The following is a 19,045-nucleotide window of genomic DNA, read 5'->3' as shown; positions in this document are numbered from 1 at the left end:
CCACAATTTCATTCAATTTCTTCCCACCACCGCCACCGCCACCGCCGCCGTCCCCATCAATCAAGAGAGATCAGAAAGAAACTAGTTCAGAGAGGTAGATGCAGCCATCAATGGCTGACCACAACCCAACTTGCAGACACAAACATCTCTGTCCTTTGATTCATTATCACACTTTTGTGTAATAAAAGCACCCCACTCATTTCCCCATCTCTTCCCTTCATTTCATCATAATCACGCATTCCCTTACCTTCAATTCCACCCAATCCTCTAATATATATATATATTGTTCAACGATTAAACCAATCTGAACAATATTTCTTCTTTGGATCATGGAATCAACTTCAGGCCCATTTTTCACAGTGAAAGACTGAAGGTCCGTAATGACGACGCAAAACTTGGGCCTGTAGGCCTGGTTCCTGCAGGAAACTTCCTAAATGGGCTCAATATTAATCGTAAGATCACGCGTAAGGGAAAACTATTAATATTTGGTGGTGGTGAAGATTCTAGTTAGTTAGTGGGAGAAACATGAAAAATGGAAGTTCAATACAACTTTTAAGACCATGCGTAAAGGAAAAATACTAATCGTAAAGGGAGGTTTCATTTCAAATACCTGTTGGTGAAATAAAAGAATCGATTCAGAACATTTAGAATCGTAGCTAAATGTCTTCATCTCTGAAGCCATGGAGCCAATCATATAAAGATATAGAAGAACACACTCAAAACCAAAAGCAACGCTGTTTTTAATCATTGTGATGCAGTTCCCATCAGTTTTCTTTCATCTGATCAGACGTTTCAACCTGTAGAATGCCCAAAGTTCGAATGGTCATAGCTTGCTACGGATCACATTAGATGGAAGTTTTTCCTCCTTGTTATGAAGAGTTGACTTTCGGAATACTTCTCGTCGTTCGGCAATGAACTTCGCAAATCGAGAACCTTTCCCCTTTGTTTCATGGTCTCCACCTGGCAATTGAGGCAGATCAGGCAGAGGAGAGGGCTTGGGAGATCGCTGTGACATCAATGCCCATATAGAAGAAAGCTGTTCATCTGGTTCATCCAGGACTTTTAGGACTGAGAGGTCCTTCATGTCTGCAAGTGGAAAAAACACAGCAATTAGAATTAGCACACATGGCGTGGCAAGTTATGGTCATGGATCGTAAATAAAAAAAGCTGGAAAAATCACAGTAGGATTAATTCAGCTGGCGCACCTCTAAGGAACCAATGAATGGGTTCCAAAGCTGCACAAGGTATGCTGAAGTTCAAGTGTGGAATAATAGCTCCTCGCCCATGCCTCGCATTGCTGTATCAACATTTCACAGAAATTATCAACTTCCAGAGGTAATCCACCATAAAACTGATGGTGGCTCGGTATTAGAAATCATTGACTAACAACACTAAAAAAGCAGGCATATCATTTAACTTGTTCCCACTTATGTGTATCTGGATAAGAAAGCGATAACATTAGTGGACTGTTTTCATAAACTACCAGAGAATCAAGGAACAAATCTAATAAACAAGCATAATCTGATGTGGATAGATTGATCTTTATTTGTTGGCACTGTACCTTGTAACAAGTCCAATCATATGCCCTTCTGAATTGACAACAGCACCCCCACTACAACCAGGATGCACTGCAGCTGTTGTTTCAAGCATCGCCGGAAAATATTCTAATGAATCTCCTTGATGATAAGATGGGGGAATCTTTGCTTTCACCACATTGGCTACCACACCAGAGCAAACAGATGGGGAGAAGCCTAACAAAATTCAAACTCGATTCAGTTAATCTAAAAAGGGAAAAAAAAAAAAAAAAAAAAAAAAAAAGAACTAAACTTCATCTGTGTAATGCAAATAAAAAATCCTTTTCCTTCCAATGAATCCATTTTGGCAATCAAGTAAACCCATTAAAAAATAATAATGGTGACTGCTAAATAACTGTTGAAACTGAAAATATTCCTCCGTCTGGTTCATCCCTAATCCTAATAGAACTTTTTCTAACACCAATTTAACATGCCAAACTAAATCACACAACAAATTTGACAAGAGGTACCTGATTTCGGTCCCAAAAGTCCATGTCCGATAACATGTATCTTTGATCCTGCGGACGGCCATGAAAAATCCATAATAATAGATGAGAGCTGCTCTGGAATTTGCTCAAGCTGCAACAATGCAACATCCCAAGGTCCCTTGCAGATGTACAGCACTTTAGCATCACACCATATCCAATGCTCAGCATGATTCAAGCGAACACGCAAGTTTCTACGACCATAGTTAGCAAAATTCAACTTACTACCCTCAATTTGGTTCTGGAGAAGAATATTTGCATTCTTAGAGGCATTTTGTGTTAAATTTCCACTCTTTTTGCGGCCAAAATCACCATTGTGCATTGAACACAGAGAACGCTCAGTGTAGGACTGCAGCAGCTTGGCATTTTCAATCGATCTTTCTCCACTAACATTTGCTTTCCCAAATCTCCATGGCTCTATCAAGTGGGCATTGGTGAGTACTAGGCCTTGGCTATTGAGCAAAACGCCAGATGCCCATATTCCTTCACCAATTGTAACAAGACAAACAGAAGCCATTGCCTTCTCAATTTTAGATGGGAAAGGACGAGAACAACTAGAGTTTTCTTGGATACTGCAAAAGGCTCCCTCAAATTTGTGTTCCTTATTCATTGCCTCATTCCCCACAGCACTAATACACCCATTGTCGTTGTCAATCCTTTTTCCAGCATCATAAGCCCCTAGAAGTAGACCACTGCAAGCAGTGGCGATGGCTCCCCATGGAATCAACAGCTGTTACCCAAGGATAGAGTCTCACACAATGCAATAACTCCAAGAGATATTAAATTAATAGCACATAAAAAGAAGCAAACAGTATCGTTATACCTGAATCTCAGCCCCAGTCATATAATGCACAAGTGGTCTAATCAGAACACCGATGAGACATGCATGTTCATCAAAAACCGGACAGCCTTCCATTCCTAACAGATAAAGTATCATAATTGTAAGAAAGAAACCACCAGAAGAAAACAGAATATAATAGAACAGATAGATGTGCATACCAGGAAGGCACCGCATGTCAGCAATCAGCAATGACTTGCTCGAGTTAGGAGGGTAGCAATTGGAAATTGATCCAACCGATATGCTAATTTGAGCAAACAATCAAAGACTACTAGTCACAAAAAATACAGCAGCTAACTTTTGGAGTATAAAAAATGCAAAGAAATATCATGTCTTCGTGTGTGAGCTTTAGACATAAATGACAAGAAGCATTTTTCAAACCCATCTTTTGCAGAAATCACTCGGCGCAAATTTCAAATCCAAGAATCAGTTCTAACAATTTGTTGACATGATGAGCCTATATATTGAAGGTACTGGTCCAAGGAAACTGTCAAATTATAACTAAAAGGCTCTATGGTCTTTTTTGCTTTACAAATTGTATGAGGAAAGTAGTCCTCTTTTTTTTCAACACCTCATAACTCATCATCTGTAATTTACAGCATGAAGTAAATATAGACTGAACCAGAATTATTTGGTAGTATATTTTACCCTTTAAAGCGATTTGGCTCGGCAACCAGAAAATAGATAGCAAATTCAGAAACATGCTGCCAAAAAGAAAAACCTTCTATAGCCATCTGCAGAATTTATCTATCAATTAACTACTAAAGTCATCACTGAGATTCCAGTATACCATTTCGCCATACTGATATCAATACTAGCTGAACTAGAAAAACATGAGAGGAACAGCCACTATCATCTAGGATTATACAAAGTTCAACGTGAATACAGTCCTAATAATTTGCTAGTCTTGACCAGTTTTAAGAACAATAAAACTTTATTTTACCAAATGTTAGAGAAAATTGACCTACCTGTTAAGGAAATGCACCGGTGATAGAACACCAAAAGGGGAACCAACAGCAAGAAGAAAGGATCCTCGCTGCCTTGAGGGAGATAAACGGATGTTTGGCATGTCCTAGAAAGAGTCCAAATATAATAACTAACAGTAGACATCTACAAGTCAAGGAGATAAGGCTACGAATATTCATGAAATGCCTATCTACAGTTTACAAAAGAGCAATTTTCTAATGAATGACAGGTAAGGAGAGGTAGAGATTCACCTTTGAGAATGAGGGAACACCAAGAATAGCCATTCTTATTGTCAAGTCATTATTCTTGTTAGATCCTTCCGTATCCAAATATCTCTGGCTCCCAGCAAAGGTATTCTCGTCATTTTCAATCTGAAGATAAACAAGAAACTACACTCAGGAGACTAAAATGAAAAAAAAAAAAAAAAGGACAAAAATATGGTGACAAAACAAAAGATAAATTGGTGGTTTCAATCTTTGATAAATAGAACAATACTTGAGAAAAGCCAATGAATATATAACTAAAAGGAACTAAATAATGAATTCTCAACTGAATATCGCTGGCTCTCTTAAAGTGATTGTTCCCCAAATATAATTAGTACAAATTGGGGCAACTCTGTGAAGCGTAATGGAAAGCTTAGTTGATCTAGCTAGGTGTCTCCTTCAAGCATTATATTTGGCTTTGTTCTAATCCTCATTTGTGTCCCCTTTTAGTTCTACTTTCCACCAAAATAATAAAAGGTTTTCACTTTTTTAAAAATAAATGGTAGTTACAAGCGAATTAATCTGATAATGCCCAAATGCAGCTTCTTTGAGGTGAACCTCCGAACAAGATTCTATCTACATTGCAAGCCAACCTTTTTTTTAGTTTTCTATAATGGTTAACTGAGATGTCTCGTGTTATATAGATTACAAGAGAGAGGAATGTGTATACGGTGATTGAAGTTCTAACCAGAGTAGAACTCCCGGATGTGAAATCTCCGCATGATTACACCATGGTAATTCAACCTTTTTTTTTATCAACCCAAACATCACTCACCATTCTGAAGACTTACATACGATGGCTCTTCATAGAGAAAATTTTCTTTACAGAATAATAATTAGAACAACCGCTAAATTTCATTTATCAAGAGTTAGGTTCATTTCTTTCTTCAAGCAAGTTTTGCTTTAGTTCATTAGTAAAAGACAGCAGATTTAAAACCTGTCCCCGAAGAGAATCCCTGAAGGATGGAGAACCATTTTTATATGAGGCCAAAGACCAGCCGACCTCCCATCTCTGATGTAATGAATCCAAAGAAGCATCCATGACTGGTTTAAGAGCAGAGGCAGCTGTAGGTATATCATACTGCAAACATGGTATCTAAATAACATGAAAACAATTGCATGCCAGATAAATAAACTCAAAAACATGATAAAAGATAGAAAAAAAAAAGTGCACTTGCTTGTTATCGGAAGCAGAGTAGCTGAGTAAACATGACATTGTTGGAAAGGACCCGTAATCCTAAATTTATGTAATGTTGGTTTATACGGCAATGGGATCAGCAAACTTGTAGTTCAAAATAAAACGCACATAAGAAAAACTATAGGCTAAATTTTATCCACGATTACAGAAATTTACCCTGCGATCTAAGCATCGCCCTCGAAAAAGAGAAGTCGAATTTGGATTTCATGAAACTGTTAGAACCCCAACTAATTAATAAAAAAATAAGAATGCCTACCAAAGCCAACAAGTGGGCAGCATGCCAATGTGGAGTTTTACTAACATCAGAATCTCTCTCCATCAATGAGTTACCCTGTGCAGCAATGATTAATAATGTGTGATTTTAAATGCCAAATTAACCATTCAAGAAGAGCTGTGAACTTATCAAATATACAATTACAACCTTATAAATTATACCTCAACCATAATATCAATCTGAACACCAGGAATTAGCTCAGGCTTTCCCTGCAGCTCATATATTGGATAATCAAATATATTAACCCAGGTAATGACATATATGACAAGGGGAAACGATAATTTATAACTAAAACAAAACCAGAACATACATTTCCCCCCCTCTACAGTATTGTAAACGAAGTTAACCTTGTGAATAGTATTTCTGTGTTGAAGTGGCATAAAAGGCTCAAAAATGGAGGAAACAGTCAGAACCAACGTTGCAAATTGATCCTTATAATTACCAAGATGCTTAGCGACCCTGGTATCATACAGGGTTTCAGGTAATATCATTCCAGATGCTGAAAGAGTTGTCCTCCCAGAACTTTACATGCCAAAAAAGATAGAGGGAATCAATAAATCTTTTTCCAAGTTAAAAATATACAACCCTTAAATAAATCTATCAGATAAGAAGGTTCTCACTGATACTGATGGAATGCATGTTTTTGCATCTTCAGGCCCTTCGGGTCCTAAATCATAAGGCTCGCACTGATTTTTCACCATCTCAACGGAAATTGCAAGCACGGGAACATGGAAAAGGGGCAAGAAAGATAAGGACTCACAGGGCCTTGGACTCTGACCATGACGGCAAAATTTCTGGCATGATCCACAACTTCCCGCGTAGCCATGACAGGAGGACAGGCTGGTTTGGAGGAATAGTACAAATACAAATAAGTTCAATTGCACAAACGATTATGCACAGTTTCCACCATTCCCATGAAAATAAGCTTAGAATTCAAAGGACAGCTAATAAAATGAATCTGCTATTCGCTTCATGTAGAAACTTGCAATTTATAAAATCACATAAGCTAAGCCAGGCATCTACATTATAACACTTATTCCAATTAAACAAAAGGATTCACAACACTCCTGTTGAATTCACTGATCTGGATTTTCTGGTCTTAATTTTGCATTAAGAAAGGATACTGATTTCTATATCTACAACTCACTCGTTTCTCCCACACCCTACGAAGCTCCTCAAGGCACTAGCATATCATCAGAGGCTTTCCAACCAATACGCATAGGATTGTACAATTTAAAAGAAAATGCAAATAGATCATTTACACATAGGATTATAATCTTTATTTTTGTCATAAAAATACATATTCACATCAAATACTAAATTAATTTTCTTGGTTGTTTGAAATCTTAATAAAATTATTAATCTCTTTATTTTTCTGGACATAAATGAAAATTATTTAATTTTCAATGAAATTTCTATTCACCGTTTTCTAAAACCTCAACTTCTGTTAAATATCAATTACATTCTTACTTTTCATTATTTTCGTAAATATAAGAATATTTCTAATAACTAAATTAAAATGGGAGTAAAAAGATAAAAAATTACATTGTTTACTATACAACCGAAGTATGGATAACAATCAAAATCAAAAGTTTTTCCTCCAAGCCAATATCGTTAAAAAAGTGACCAAGAAAACATCTTTAGAAATTATGTTCGATACTTATCTACGTTAGGTATTACATTCTGTGACTCATTTTCTAGTTTTTTTCCGTCTTAGTTTGAGCTTTGATATTAATCACTTCGTTTATAATTGTATGAATTACAACCTGAGTACTTGATTACTTCTTAATGAGAAATCAAATTGGGGAAAAGTCGAAAATCATAACCTCTCAAAATAACTTCAACGATTAATCTGAATTGTACGTCAAAATACATTGGAGAAATTACTGTTACACCAAGAATTAATGAATAATTGTTAACCCAGGGAAGGCGCAACTAATCAAAACTATCTTCCATATTCATCTGGTTCAAGATTATCCACCGAACGCCCTTATCTATTATAATCGCATAAAATTGACCATATTCGATGCTAATTTCCGAGAAATTAACATCAGTTTCAGATGCCTTGCACGGAAGGAGATAAGGAAATGAAAGAAAGAAGAAGAAGAGGAATGAAATGAAATGAAGAAAGAAAGGAAGGAATGAAGCTAGCTTCGTTATTAATCTAAACATAGCTACAAAAAGATTAAAGAGAAATAAATTATAAAAAAAAAAAAAAAGAGAGAGAGAGAAAGAAATGAAGCAAACTTCATTATTAATTCAAGCATAGTTACAGAAGATTAAAGAAAAATCGGGCCGAATGAATTACCTGTGAGGTACAGTGAAGAATCGAGATGAAGAAGACGGTGTTGAGGTCCTTGAGGATAGCAGCCGTCGGTAGAAGCAATCAGGCAGTAGACCTTCTTGGGGGGCGCGCGGGCGAGGAGTGCGCGAAACGAGGCCGCGAACGGGGGAATGTGAGTCTACGTCTTTATATATATGGGTGTGTGTGAGTTGTGACTCTGGGCCTGGGGGTAAAGATATTCGACAGTATTATCTTACTAAAATAAAATAATAATTATAAAAACTAAATATTGCTTAATATTAAATGGTAATTACATTTAGAATTGGTTAATATTAGGTAAAAATTGCTTTTTCGTTGGCTATAAATAGGAAACAAAGCGGGAGGCGAGAGAGCATTCCTCTGGTTCTGAAGAAACCCAAGCGGATCACCAAGTTGCATTTTTGCGCCTCTCTGAATCAGTCTTTTACAAGCAAAATCCCTTGAATATGGTTTCCAACATGATACCTGAAGAGGTCGAGCAGAACGAAGACATTGTTCTTCGGTTAAACAAATTGGTCATGGAGGATTCAGATCCAGAATTCAAGAAAGAACAAGATGATCGAAGCCTTGCAAGCGAAGAAACCGATGGCGGATTCAAGCCTAAAATTCAAGAAGAAAATGCGGAGGATCTCGATAACGATGCATCACTTTCTCGAAACGGTATCAAGAAAAATCCGATCAATGATGACGAGGAAGAATCGAATCGTTCAAGTCTTGCAGACCTCCAAGTTCTTCTTCCAACCAAAGAAAAAGAAAAGAAAGGGGAAAACAAAGAAGAATCTGTAGCGGAATCTCACGAGATGAAAATAGCGACAAAGAAACTTGAAGAAGAATCGTTTGATCCGTTTGATTCAAGTTTGGACACTCTGGAAGCACTGGAGAAAATCGTGTTGGAATACTACGAGTTCCTCAACTACGCATTACGGATTTTGAAGAAAGGGATTAGCGTGAATCAGAATACAGACAGCCAATAATATAGGTATTTACCGGGAAAATTAATTCATCGGGAAATTGAAAATGGAAGATAAAAGAAAGAATCTGAGAAATTTAGAAATTTAAGCTGTTCTGTTCCTCTGCTTACTGATGGATTTGAGGTTGATTTTAGATTTTAGTTTCAGATTTTTTCTTTTGTATAAATAAATCAAAGTTCTTCCAATCTGTCACGATGAACTAGATTCTTCTTCCAACAGCATATGATTTTTTTTAATTTAATGTTCTTGAAAGTAATGGTAAGTAAACTTGACATGAAACAAACAAATAAAAACTAAAATTTGGGGTTTTCCTATAATTTGATGTTCTTCACTGTCCATGATTACTTTCAAATTTATCAACGGCATTTGTTCTATAAACAGTAATCTTTAAATCTCTCCGAGGAAAAAATAAAAAACACTATCCGCATTAAAACTAAGCCCATTTTGCCATCAAAGACATGCCTCCAGCGCCCAGAAAAACCGCAACGTAAGCCCATATATGAAGCGTGAGATTGGCTTGCAACTTGGGCCCCATGAAATCAAACGCCAACAAATCAACCAATGCCATATAATTCAGCAACCCAGCAGATGAAGCATTCAAAATCCCCACAACTATAAGAGCCGTGGGACTATTATCACTATACACATTCGACAATCCAATCCCCAATGCTATTCCAAATGGCGTCGTGATCGAGAAGAACAACACCATGATTGCTTTCATCTTGAACCCGTATTCCGCTTGCAGAATGCACCCTCCAAGCCCCATCCCTTCAAACAGCTGATGGAAGCAGAGAGCAGCGATGAGCGGCCTTATGGTGCACGGATTTTCCGAAGCCCCCATTGAAAGCCCTATCACCACCGAATGCACAACGATCCCTGCTTCTAATAATTGCGCAATAACGCGGTGTCGTACCAATTTCGCACCAAGTTTTTTATTGGTTCCTTCTTCTCTCCCCAAGTTGTCATCGATTTCCATGCCCTCGTTCTGTTCTTCTTCTGCAACTTGAGCCTCCATCAACTCTTTCTTGTATCGACTCATCGAAAACGAGTCCAACATTAAAGTCATCACAGCCGAAATCATGGCTATGAATGTGGTGAAAGGGAATTTCCGCCATGGGTTCTCCGGCAAACAAGGGGATGTCAAGCAATTGAACGAATCGGGCAAAACGTGCATATACCCAGTGGCTAAAATCACGCCGGAGGCAAATGCCTTAACGATTGCGAAGGGGCTTCCCTCTGGTTGAAGCAGCGGTACCGCGCGGGAGAACAGGGGAAGACAAACGCCGATCATGCTCGCAACTAAAATGTTTGCGATGGCGATGAGTTTGAGTTTGAGGGACTTGGGTCTGTCATGGCAGCCTTGTTGGAGCTGAGTTTGGCATTGGGAATTAGGAGTTGGAATTGACTCCGAACACGATGGAGTCCAGAAGGAGACGAGAAGCAGAAGCACTATGAGTGCATGGAGTCTGAGATTACGAGCCATGGCGCAAAAACTAATCGAAGAAGTGGGAGTTATTAGCTGATTTCTGTCGAGATTTAAGGGATTCAAACTGCTCTGTGAAATGGCAGTAATAACCTCCATGAAATGAAGGGTATTTGTTAAAGCTGACGTGGAACGGTAAAAAGTGAGGTAGGCGTGTGGCAGTTGTGACGTACACACACTATGACTCGACCTTTCGAGTAGATTTACTATCTAAAGCTGACGTGTCATTGAGTATCGACTTTTACCGTGTGTTCCAATGCCACATAGATAATTGCTCTCTCTAATTGGCGTTTTTTATTTAATATTTTGAATATAGTTTATGTTTAAATCCTATTTTAATTAAAAAAATTAATTTAATTTAATCATATCAATAAAATATTAATGATTATATAGTATAATCATATATTTATAAGTTTTTGTGAAATCTTTCAGTGATAACACAAATATCTATGCTAAAAAGTCAGAAGATACCATTCCAAACTCCTATGTAGAAGACATGGATGAGGTCATCTTTCACTTTCAGCCACGATTTAAACAACAAAATATGACGTCGATGCCATCTTATCTGAACAAACTACCGTCAACAAATTAATGTTTTTAAACGGAACTTACAAAACGATTAAATCGCACTCATGTCAGCATTAACTAACATTATCACCCAACTTCAATAAACTCAACAAATCTCAACGGAACCTTCTTTATATTCAATATAAAAATGTTATCCCAACTCACCATCCATAAAATATCTCCCCTATCATGAATCCCGACCCTATTCAAACTTGAGAATTTAGGTGACCGGTACCTATACCTCTTGACCTAGATATACAAAATATATATATATATATATATATATATATATTTATTGTATCAAGAACCATTAGTAGTAAAAAAAAAAAAAAATCTATCTAATATAATTATATATACCTTAAAAAAAAGGTTTGAATATTTATTTATTTATTTTTGTACATCCTGACCAAGTTTACCAGTAGAGATGTATGGATGTGGTGGGAATACTACGCATTTCTCGTCTTTATTATGAAATTTTCCATTTATTTATGTGGAGATAGATTGTGACCTGGATTCCCAACGAAAAATTTGTGGGACCCGTGGATAATTTTTACCCATCTATTATTTTTATCAGCATATTACTTATTTTAAAGTTTTGAATTTTTTAAGATAATATTTGTTAAAGAAAAAACATAAATTGGACATGGGAGTATAATTTGGTAAAAGGGAGCGGCAAAGAGAATGTAGAAGCAGACAAATGAAAGGGGGAAAAAAGGTAAAAAAAATGAGTTTATGAAGTTTATAAGGAAAAATAGGAACAAATGGGTGTATGCGGATTTACTAAAATACCCTGGAGTAGCTCGATTGTGGTGGATGCAAATTCGTATATATGTGGACTTGATGAAGGACCGTTCCAAATTTGTTTGGTGTGCCTTTTCTTTTATCAATCTGATGCCGTGGAAATTTGGTTTGTTGAAAGAAAAACCACGAACACGAGGCTCCCTCCCCCCTTTGGCTCTGCCATTTTGCTACACCGCCCCCTTCATCATCTCTACCAACGTCAATTTTGGTGAACTTGCAACTTCTTTTCGTCGTTTCTTCAACTTATTTTGCTTCAACCCAAAACAATGCCGGCTCGGAAGCGCGTTTACGAGACTGTTCATGCTGATCTTTTGCCGCGACTCCATGATACCTTCAATGATCGCTCTGAGGATGGAGAATCTGAAGGTACGCTTCTTTTTCTGCTTAGCACCCTAAATTTTCATGATGCAACCCAATCTTTTATGTTCCTGCATTCCATATATGTTATTATTTGTTTGTTTAATTCTTTTTTTGTGCGTATACTGAGTTCCTGGTGTTCTATGTTGCTTCTTCTTTCTACAGAATCCGATCGAAGCTCTTCATCCAGTCAAGAAGATAAGGACGAGTATGTTCCGTTTATTATGAGCTCTGTTTTTGGTTTGCTTCTTTTTGTTCGTCATCTTCTTCGCGCTGTTCCTTTTTACTCTATTTTCTCTTTTGACTTATTTCATCTGGTTGGTTATGGAGTTCTTTGGTGCTTAACTGCCTGGGATTGTTTTGGGATCTGCATGGTCTGCTTCGTGGTATTGTTCAGTAAGTTCTTGCTACGACCGTCTTCGAAGACCAGCTGTGTAGTCTTCACGTCTGAGGCTTTCGTCGGTTTTTATCCTGCAACGGAGTTTTCTTTATTTTTAGTTTTAGTTTCTTTTCCGATTAAGGTTAGTGGAATTGGGTGCTGGATCTTGTTGGCTAAGTAGGTTCTTGAGGTCGTATATGCGATCAATCTGTTTTTACATATGCTACGAGTTGCTGGGTGGGTAATGACGTTGGAGCTCACATGGTTTTAGCTTCTCTACCATGTTAAAGCTCACATGATCCGAGATCAAGCATTCACTCAACGTGGAATCAAGCTTACTGTAACTGAAGTTTTCACGGAAAAAACTTGCTAATTCCCGCCATTCATCGTTGGATCCAATTTTACGCAAATACCGAAAAGTTAACGACGGGAAACCCGACATTCCATTAAGAACGATTTTACCCAAAATTTTGACAACTTGAGCGGTACTCTTCCGCTAGTTCGATGAACGAACTATTTGGGCGGGTTGCGTTGTAGAATATATGTGGCCGAATTAAAAGTTGTTTCTCGGTTGTTTAGTTGCCTGGTGAACGGTATAGCACGATCTCAGATGTCTTGCCATTGTTCCGACATGCTAAATCTTCTGTCTGATTTTATTTTCCAGATTTGTAGCCGTGAAGTTGTCAGACATTCGGAGAGACGTGCAATGTCCTATTTGCTTAGGTATGTTTTAATAATCCTTGGTGAACCTATTATCTCAAATAAGACAAAATTACTATTGATTTGAACATTTGGTTTTATTCTTTATACAATTCATATTCTTAAAGGCCTAAACACGCATACTACAAACAATCTTGCTGTTTAATATTGGTGTCAGCGTGTCATCCAGGCCTTTACTGATTTTAACAAGTAAGATTGTTGTCATATCTTGAGTTTGAATTGTAAAGAGACGTTTTGTTGTCATATCAATCATATTATATGATGAACTTATTTTTGTTAGTATAAATGTACATATGCACTGTAAGATACCTAGCAGTAAGGTTATTTGAAAAGCTTGATTTGTCCGGGATGAAATGTGAAGAATGAGAGGATTAATTTTTATGAAGTGTTGAATCAAGTGCCACCGGCCCATCTGATCTAAGAACCTTTTCTGATGTAACAAAATTGATTTTTTTGTATATAAGTTGTGTCAGAGAACTTAAATCAATTCTGATGTAACCAACCTGAGATTTGCATTCCACTGTCACAAAATTCCGAATCTGGGAGCGATAGCAAGAATTTAAATCTCAGGTTGGTTCTTTATATGGACTGTTGATTTAGAAATGGATTCTGATGTGGCTTCTTTATCAAATTATGAACGCATACAGTTCATTCTTCACATATTTGCTTTGACTTAGAAAGGTTATCAGTGTAAGTTGTCGCCCCCCACCCCCCATGGGCCTTACATATAATTCTAACTCTAAAATGATAGCATTTTTTCGGCTCCATGGACCTTTGAACGTGTGTTTATATTTTAGGCGACACTAATAATTGCCATCCTTCTGCTTTTCTTATTCCCCACAAGTAAATTAGAAGTTAAGATGACAAACTTTTCCTCCTTCACTTGTTTGTCCTAACATGGACTTTGTTATGGAGTTTTGCATTTTGTGATTAGGGAGTTCCTTCAAAGAGTAACTAATTGGACCATAGAGGGAGTGAATTCTTGAGCATATGAGGTTATGGAATTTGGTTTTCATTTATTTTCTTTTGGTGTTCTGCCTGATCAAATCTTACCGTTCAGGCTACATATAAGTTCATTTGGAGGCACTGCTTTTATGATAGTGTTGCATGTATACACATAACAATTAGTGAATTTATGCATCAACTCGTTACTCAAGCTCATATTGTAAAGTTTCTTGATCCTTACTTTCAGTTCATGCACACACAGCTATCTGATAAAGGCAACACCAAAGAATCTTTTTTTTCCCCATAAAAAAATAACTAAATTCCAAATCAAAACATTCATGAAAATTGACATTTTTAGTGGATGTATCCAAATACTATGAGCAATGACATTCTAAATGTTAGCATTCTTGGGAAATATATTTAGGTGGATTTGGTGAGGAAACCACAAAGCTTACGTAGGAAGGTCATCTCCATGTTTATGCATGCATAGTCTTCTTAGGAGATCGATAAAAGTTTTTCAATTCCTAATGTGCAGGAATCATCAGAAAAACCAGAACAGTGATGGAATGTCTGCACCGCTTCTGCAGGGAATGCATTGACAAATCAATGCGTTTAGGGTATGTTCTTATGTAGTTTTTATTTTGATTTTGCTAATTTCTGTACAGCTCAAGAAATTAAAGATATATTGTTGCACAATTTTCCTTCAACCAAATTGTTACTGAAATTTGCTGCAGTAACAATGAGTGCCCTGCTTGCCGCACTCATTGTGCCAGTCGACGCTCTTTGAGAGATGATCCAAATTTTGATACCTTAATTGCTGTGTTGTATCCAGATATCGACAAATATGAGGAGGAGGTGGGAATATTATGTTTTATCATGCAAGCTTGGTGTTTGATGATTGTTATCGTCATTTCTGCATACTCCAATATTAATTTATATTTTTTTTTTTGTAGGAACTAGCTTTTCAGGAAGAAGAGAAAGCTCGTAATAAGCAGGTGAGAGGGCTAAGTTTTGAGGATTATTTTTTTTTATGGACATGCATTTGTTCATTTTCCAGAGTTGATGAGCTCACTTGACATTGTTCAATGTTCAAGACTCCACTGATTTTATCAGGCTGAAATTGATTAAAAGAGAGAGGAATTATTTGAATCATTATTTGATAAATATTTAATGCAAAGTTGTGGGAGCATCGGGATACGAAATAGGAGCATGTTTTTCTTAGTTGTTGTGTTTTTCGATTCCATTTGACTTGGAAACATCTCGTGCTGAAAATCAGCATGGCTATTATCGATTGTACTTGTATCAGGTATCTTTATCACACTTGATTGTTCTATCTTCATATTTGGTCTAAAATTGCTACTTTTCGGTTATTTTGCAGATCCAATCTTCCATTGCTCAGACACTTAAACGACAAACTGAAGCTTTGGGTCGTAAACGTTCAAAACCTTTGAGGAGATTAAGTTCTAGAGGACGAAAAAGCTTCCAAAATCATATTGAGAGTCTAAGCTTTGATGAAAACGAGGACGAAAATGATTATGATGCCAGCAAAAATTCATCTTCTGCTGATGAGCGTATGGATACTAGACCTAATAAAAGATCCAGGAGAGGTGGTCCTGTTAGATTTTCCCAGTCTTCCTCAGCTACTGGAGCAGACGGAGCAGATGGTGGCAGTAACGAAAATGATTATGAAGTGAACAAAGAAAGAGTTGGTGCATCGATGGGGCTTGTTAGTAGCTCAGAAAAACTTTCTTGGGGCAAAGGTGGAATAAGGAGTCACACTAGATATGGGGGTATTAATGGGGGTGGCGGTAAAATTTCCAGGAATAACCGCATCACCAAGCTGTCAGATTATGTTCGAAACTCGGAAAATATCAGTGAGGAGGAGGTAAAAACGACAATTTGAGTTGTTACTAAACTTCCTTATGAATAAACTATGGACATGTTAACGTATAAATGGCTCGCCTATTGAATGACATGCATGCTGCTATACCTCTTGTAGCTGCTTAAAAGCCCAACGTTGCTTTATTGTTTCTATCCATCAATGACTTTTGGCTTCTCTTCCTGAATCTTAGTTGGACGTCCAGCTTATGCTCGTTTCCATGGATAAAACTAGAATACCCGCGTTGCGAAGTTCATATATTTGCTGCAGGCCATCAGTGACGATTGGACACCTACGTCAAGTAATCTTTCATTAAATGGACAGCACTTGCACTTCATCCAATTATTTAGTTGATTCTTGAGCTTCCTTTCTTCTGCAGTTGGTTGCTCTTGAAACCGCACTTTCAGTTGATGTCATTGAAATGTACGTGGTGAAAGAGCTGCAAATGAAAATCAATCCTTCAACCTCGGGAACTTTTCTGGACCCATGTAAAGAAAGTGCACAGATATTAAACCAGCAAGAAACGCTATCGATGGACAAACTCAAAACACACCGGCTAGCTTGTGGCTATCTGGTATGCCTTGAACCTACACCACACAAATGCTTGAAAACAGTGCACCCACTACTTGAATAAGCATTTGTATAAGCCTTTTATACAACATTTTAAGCTTGTTGCCTTGATTCCAGCTTTTGGCATATCAGAAAAAGGGCTAGAGTTCTGTGAAGACGAATTTGTTTGGCTAAGAAGAAAAAGGCCATCAAACCTTCATATGCAGACAGACATACGGTGCTTACTACCAGTTCATCCTTGAAATGAAGATTTAGGTAAATTTCCATACATGTGTCGATTAAAGATATCAAATGCTTTAAGAAGTTCCAACTCCATGTCTTCCCCCATCTGAATGTGTTGTTATCTAACCACCTCCATTAGCTATTGGGTTTCCTCTTTCGCCTGTGCAATTCTCATCATCCTTGCAGTATTTAACTGAGGCGATACTGATAAAAGCTGTGATGGGGAATATAGATACCATGAAATATGGATGGCTTTGACAATGTAGAGCGATTTTCGTTACATTGCGTCTCATCTCAGCTCAAATCTCATCACGATAGTTTGTTACTGAATATGTGAGTTTCTCTGATTTCCTTCCAATATTTTTATGGACAAAATAGTGTTGTTGCTTTAGGAAATATCAATAGAAAACTTAGTGGGATCAAATAATCAGTTAACTTTTCCGAGAGATTGCGTGCAAAAAAAATTTAGTCAAATCTGGTTGCGTTGATTCAAACCAATAAAACATAATTTAGATTTGACTTGTGAGATCAAACAGCTCAAATTCAGAAGAGAACTTAAAGAAAGCCAACCAAATTTGGACATAAATCTCGATTTAACCACATTCCATTAGCTTTTGTGTTGGACATTTTTGGGAATTTTGTAGCCATTCCCTCGGATAAAATGGAAAAGATTTAAAATTAAATTCATTAGTGTAGTGCAATAATTGTAGCCTCCTACCTACCTCACTGCTGATTCCGACTCTATCCTTATCCATAAACCGCTTGTTTTCTTATATTTTAATTTCTTTGGATTTTTCCTTACTTTCCACATTTGTGGGCCCTGACTAGAAATACACTCGGCCCACTACCAGATCTTTTGCGGGTGGTGGGCCCATTCCATTACCAACTTTCCCATACACTTCCGTAACGAAGGGTTTATCACAATTTAATGCTTATCATCATCATAATCTTGCACTATCTACTGATTGATTAAATTTAAAAGAAAGCAAAGGCCACATTTATTTAACATAACAATCGTGAGTCGCTCATCACCGCCGTGCACGGCGGACTCTATTAAGAAGCAGTCCGATCATCGGCCGCGACAGCAGACTTAAAACTTAGTTAACTACGAACTCACACATATTAAACACTACTATATAAAAACTTGCTTGGCAGATGCCAAAACCTAGTTAGGGCATGTAAATCACATAAACATCCAAAACCCACCGGTCCACGTTAACAAACACGACTTTTTTACGACGCTATTTACATGAAACCGCCGGTGAAAGCCGCCGGAGCCTCCATTTAACGGTGCTTGCTCCTGGTCTCACCGCTGTAGAGCCTGTAGTCACAAAACCAACAATTTCATATCAAAATAGAGGGCTCAGATGTCAGGACCATGACGCAGTCAACAGATCTGACGGCTTGGATCTGAACGGAATTTTCAAATCTTTTTATCATCCCACCAACTGTTGGGAATATTAAGGACAGGATGCCTCAAAAACTAATATCACTATGATTTTAAAGGTTTGATTATACTCCGTCCAGTAGAAAGGGTGGAAAGTGGCGGTACGTACCAGTCGTAAACAGTTGGAGAGTTTGGTTGAGGTTTGTCGAAGACTTCAGCACCAATAGTCTTGGTGGCAAGGTTTCTACCAGGGTTGAAGACGCTCCTCCAAACATTGTCCTTACGCGCCGCCGTTAACGGCGTCGTAGGTGTCACCGGCGTGGTGGGTGTTGCCGGACTATTCGGCATGGACAACGACCCTTTGCTTCCCTCTCCATCCAAATCTGAAACCAATAGGTACAATAATCAACCAAGAAATGGTAAAAAACAGGAAACAATTCTCACACTCAAGATTGAAGGGTAAACCTTTAACGATGGGGGGATTGATGGTGATTTTCCTGAGCTTGCCGAGGCCGCGGTCAGGGCGAGGTCCAGCCACAATATCATCCCAAAGCTTCTCAAGCAGAACCATTGTTGTTCACTTCACCTCCCACTTTGTTTTGAACCCAATTCCATAATCATGTGTATGGTTTTATAGATACAGAGCTCTGGCTGCTCAAAGTGTCTTGCCCTTTTTTTTATTTTATTTTTTTTTTTAGATTTTATTCTCGTTAGATTAAAAAGAAAAAGGGTTAACCTCCTTTATTTACCCCAACATTCCTAGTGAAAATTTGAAGGGAATGAGTATAAACTTAATAAAAAGTTTGCGTGGATGAGTTCTAATTTAAACCCATGAATATGCTA

The 19,045-nt window shown here is 37.6% G+C and overlaps 5 protein-coding genes across 11 annotated transcripts; 2 read left to right on the top strand and 3 right to left on the bottom strand.

Annotated features, from left to right (window-relative positions):
- Window positions 1–565: 565 nt before the first annotated feature.
- Window positions 566–8,076, bottom strand: LOC111433120 (glyoxysomal processing protease, glyoxysomal). 3 transcript variants are annotated; one of them, XM_023070062.1, is made up of 15 exons: window positions 7,907–8,076; window positions 6,359–6,438; window positions 6,219–6,265; window positions 5,946–6,120; window positions 5,760–5,807; window positions 5,581–5,655; window positions 5,064–5,207; window positions 4,115–4,234; window positions 3,866–3,969; window positions 3,059–3,141; window positions 2,883–2,977; window positions 2,045–2,789; window positions 1,562–1,751; window positions 1,206–1,297; window positions 566–1,086 (listed from the first exon to the last, which is right to left on the bottom strand). In XM_023070062.1, the coding sequence occupies exons 2-15, from the start codon at window positions 6,422–6,424 to the stop codon at window positions 824–826; spliced, it is 2,247 nt and encodes a 748-aa protein (XP_022925830.1). In that variant the 5' UTR covers window positions 6,425–6,438; window positions 7,907–8,076; the 3' UTR covers window positions 566–823. The 3 variants fall into 3 exon arrangements, with proteins under 3 accessions (XP_022925830.1, XP_022925831.1, XP_022925832.1); XM_023070063.1 differs by lacking the exons at window positions 5,946–6,120; window positions 6,219–6,265; window positions 6,359–6,438; window positions 7,907–8,076 and adding an exon at window positions 5,909–5,929; XM_023070064.1 differs by lacking the exons at window positions 5,946–6,120; window positions 6,219–6,265; window positions 6,359–6,438; window positions 7,907–8,076 and having other exon boundaries at window positions 5,746–5,807.
- Window positions 8,077–8,197: 121 nt separating this feature from the next.
- LOC111433123 lies at window positions 8,198–9,068 on the top strand. The gene is made up of 2 exons (XM_023070066.1): window positions 8,198–8,490; window positions 8,521–9,068. Exons 1-2 carry the CDS (start codon window positions 8,368–8,370, stop codon window positions 8,893–8,895), a joined length of 498 nt encoding a protein of 165 aa, XP_022925834.1. The 5' UTR covers window positions 8,198–8,367; the 3' UTR covers window positions 8,896–9,068.
- A 257-nt stretch (window positions 9,069–9,325) lies between these two features.
- Window positions 9,326–10,394, bottom strand: LOC111433006 (fe(2+) transport protein 1-like). Its single transcript, XM_023069890.1, has one exon. It carries the CDS (start codon window positions 10,373–10,375, stop codon window positions 9,326–9,328), a length of 1,050 nt encoding a protein of 349 aa, XP_022925658.1. The 5' UTR covers window positions 10,376–10,394.
- Window positions 10,395–11,761: 1,367 nt separating this feature from the next.
- LOC111433005 (putative E3 ubiquitin-protein ligase RING1a) lies at window positions 11,762–17,095 on the top strand. Of its 5 annotated transcripts, XM_023069886.1 has the most exons (10): window positions 11,792–12,109; window positions 12,266–12,308; window positions 13,144–13,202; window positions 14,680–14,761; window positions 14,879–14,999; window positions 15,098–15,139; window positions 15,523–16,029; window positions 16,217–16,324; window positions 16,403–16,597; window positions 16,711–17,095. In XM_023069886.1, the coding sequence occupies exons 1-10, from the start codon at window positions 12,010–12,012 to the stop codon at window positions 16,735–16,737; spliced, it is 1,284 nt and encodes a 427-aa protein (XP_022925654.1). In that variant the 5' UTR covers window positions 11,792–12,009; the 3' UTR covers window positions 16,738–17,095. The 5 variants fall into 5 exon arrangements, with proteins under 5 accessions (XP_022925657.1, XP_022925654.1, XP_022925653.1 ...); XM_023069885.1 differs by having other exon boundaries at window positions 16,403–17,095; XM_023069889.1 differs by lacking the exons at window positions 16,403–16,597; window positions 16,711–17,095 and having other exon boundaries at window positions 11,762–12,109; window positions 15,523–16,030; window positions 16,215–16,369.
- A 658-nt stretch (window positions 17,096–17,753) lies between these two features.
- On the bottom strand, window positions 17,754–18,842 carry LOC111433010 (auxin-repressed 12.5 kDa protein-like). The gene is made up of 3 exons (XM_023069893.1): window positions 18,668–18,842; window positions 18,372–18,585; window positions 17,754–18,136 (listed from the first exon to the last, which is right to left on the bottom strand). The coding sequence occupies exons 1-3, from the start codon at window positions 18,771–18,773 to the stop codon at window positions 18,100–18,102; spliced, it is 357 nt and encodes a 118-aa protein (XP_022925661.1). The 5' UTR covers window positions 18,774–18,842; the 3' UTR covers window positions 17,754–18,099.
- Window positions 18,843–19,045: the final 203 nt, after the last annotated feature.

Source organism: Cucurbita moschata, unplaced genomic scaffold (genome assembly GCF_002738365.1).
Source record: "Cucurbita moschata cultivar Rifu unplaced genomic scaffold, Cmos_1.0 Cmo_Scf00041, whole genome shotgun sequence".
Lineage (NCBI taxonomy): Eukaryota > Viridiplantae > Streptophyta > Magnoliopsida > Cucurbitales > Cucurbitaceae > Cucurbita > Cucurbita moschata.
Note: the sequence above shows the minus strand (reverse complement) of the source record. Positions and strands in the feature narration are given on the sequence as shown.

What these genes read in the sequence shown, in the direction of transcription:
- LOC111433120 (XM_023070062.1), bottom strand. Translation starts at nt 6,424, where the DNA reads ATGGCTACGCGGGAAGTTGTGGATCATGCCAGAAATTTTGCCGTCATG. An exon ending in CTGCCCACTTGTTGGCTTTG is followed by an intron (nt 5,208 to 5,580) that starts GTAGGCATTCTT and finishes CCATGTTTGCAG; the next exon opens with TATGATATACCTACAGCTGC. An exon ending in TGACTGGGGCTGAGATTCAG is followed by an intron (nt 2,790 to 2,882) that starts GTATAACGATAC and finishes CTTGGGTAACAG; the next exon opens with CTGTTGATTCCATGGGGAGC.
- LOC111433123 (XM_023070066.1), top strand. Translation starts at nt 8,368, where the DNA reads ATGGTTTCCAACATGATACCTGAAGAGGTCGAGCAGAACGAAGACATT. An exon ending in AACAAGATGATCGAAGCCTT is followed by an intron (nt 8,491 to 8,520) that starts GCAAGCGAAGAA and finishes GGCGGATTCAAG; the next exon opens with CCTAAAATTCAAGAAGAAAA.
- LOC111433006 (XM_023069890.1), bottom strand. Translation starts at nt 10,375, where the DNA reads ATGGCTCGTAATCTCAGACTCCATGCACTCATAGTGCTTCTGCTTCTC.
- LOC111433005 (XM_023069885.1), top strand. Translation starts at nt 12,010, where the DNA reads ATGCCGGCTCGGAAGCGCGTTTACGAGACTGTTCATGCTGATCTTTTG. An exon ending in TCGACAAATATGAGGAGGAG is followed by an intron (nt 15,000 to 15,097) that starts GTGGGAATATTA and finishes TTTTTTTTGTAG; the next exon opens with GAACTAGCTTTTCAGGAAGA. An exon ending in AAAATATCAGTGAGGAGGAG is followed by an intron (nt 16,030 to 16,216) that starts GTAAAAACGACA and finishes CCTGAATCTTAG; the next exon opens with TTGGACGTCCAGCTTATGCT.
- LOC111433010 (XM_023069893.1), bottom strand. Translation starts at nt 18,773, where the DNA reads ATGGTTCTGCTTGAGAAGCTTTGGGATGATATTGTGGCTGGACCTCGC. An exon ending in CAATCCCCCCATCGTTAAAG is followed by an intron (nt 18,586 to 18,667) that starts GTTTACCCTTCA and finishes TATTGGTTTCAG; the next exon opens with ATTTGGATGGAGAGGGAAGC. An exon ending in TCTCCAACTGTTTACGACTG is followed by an intron (nt 18,137 to 18,371) that starts GTACGTACCGCC and finishes TTGTGACTACAG; the next exon opens with GCTCTACAGCGGTGAGACCA.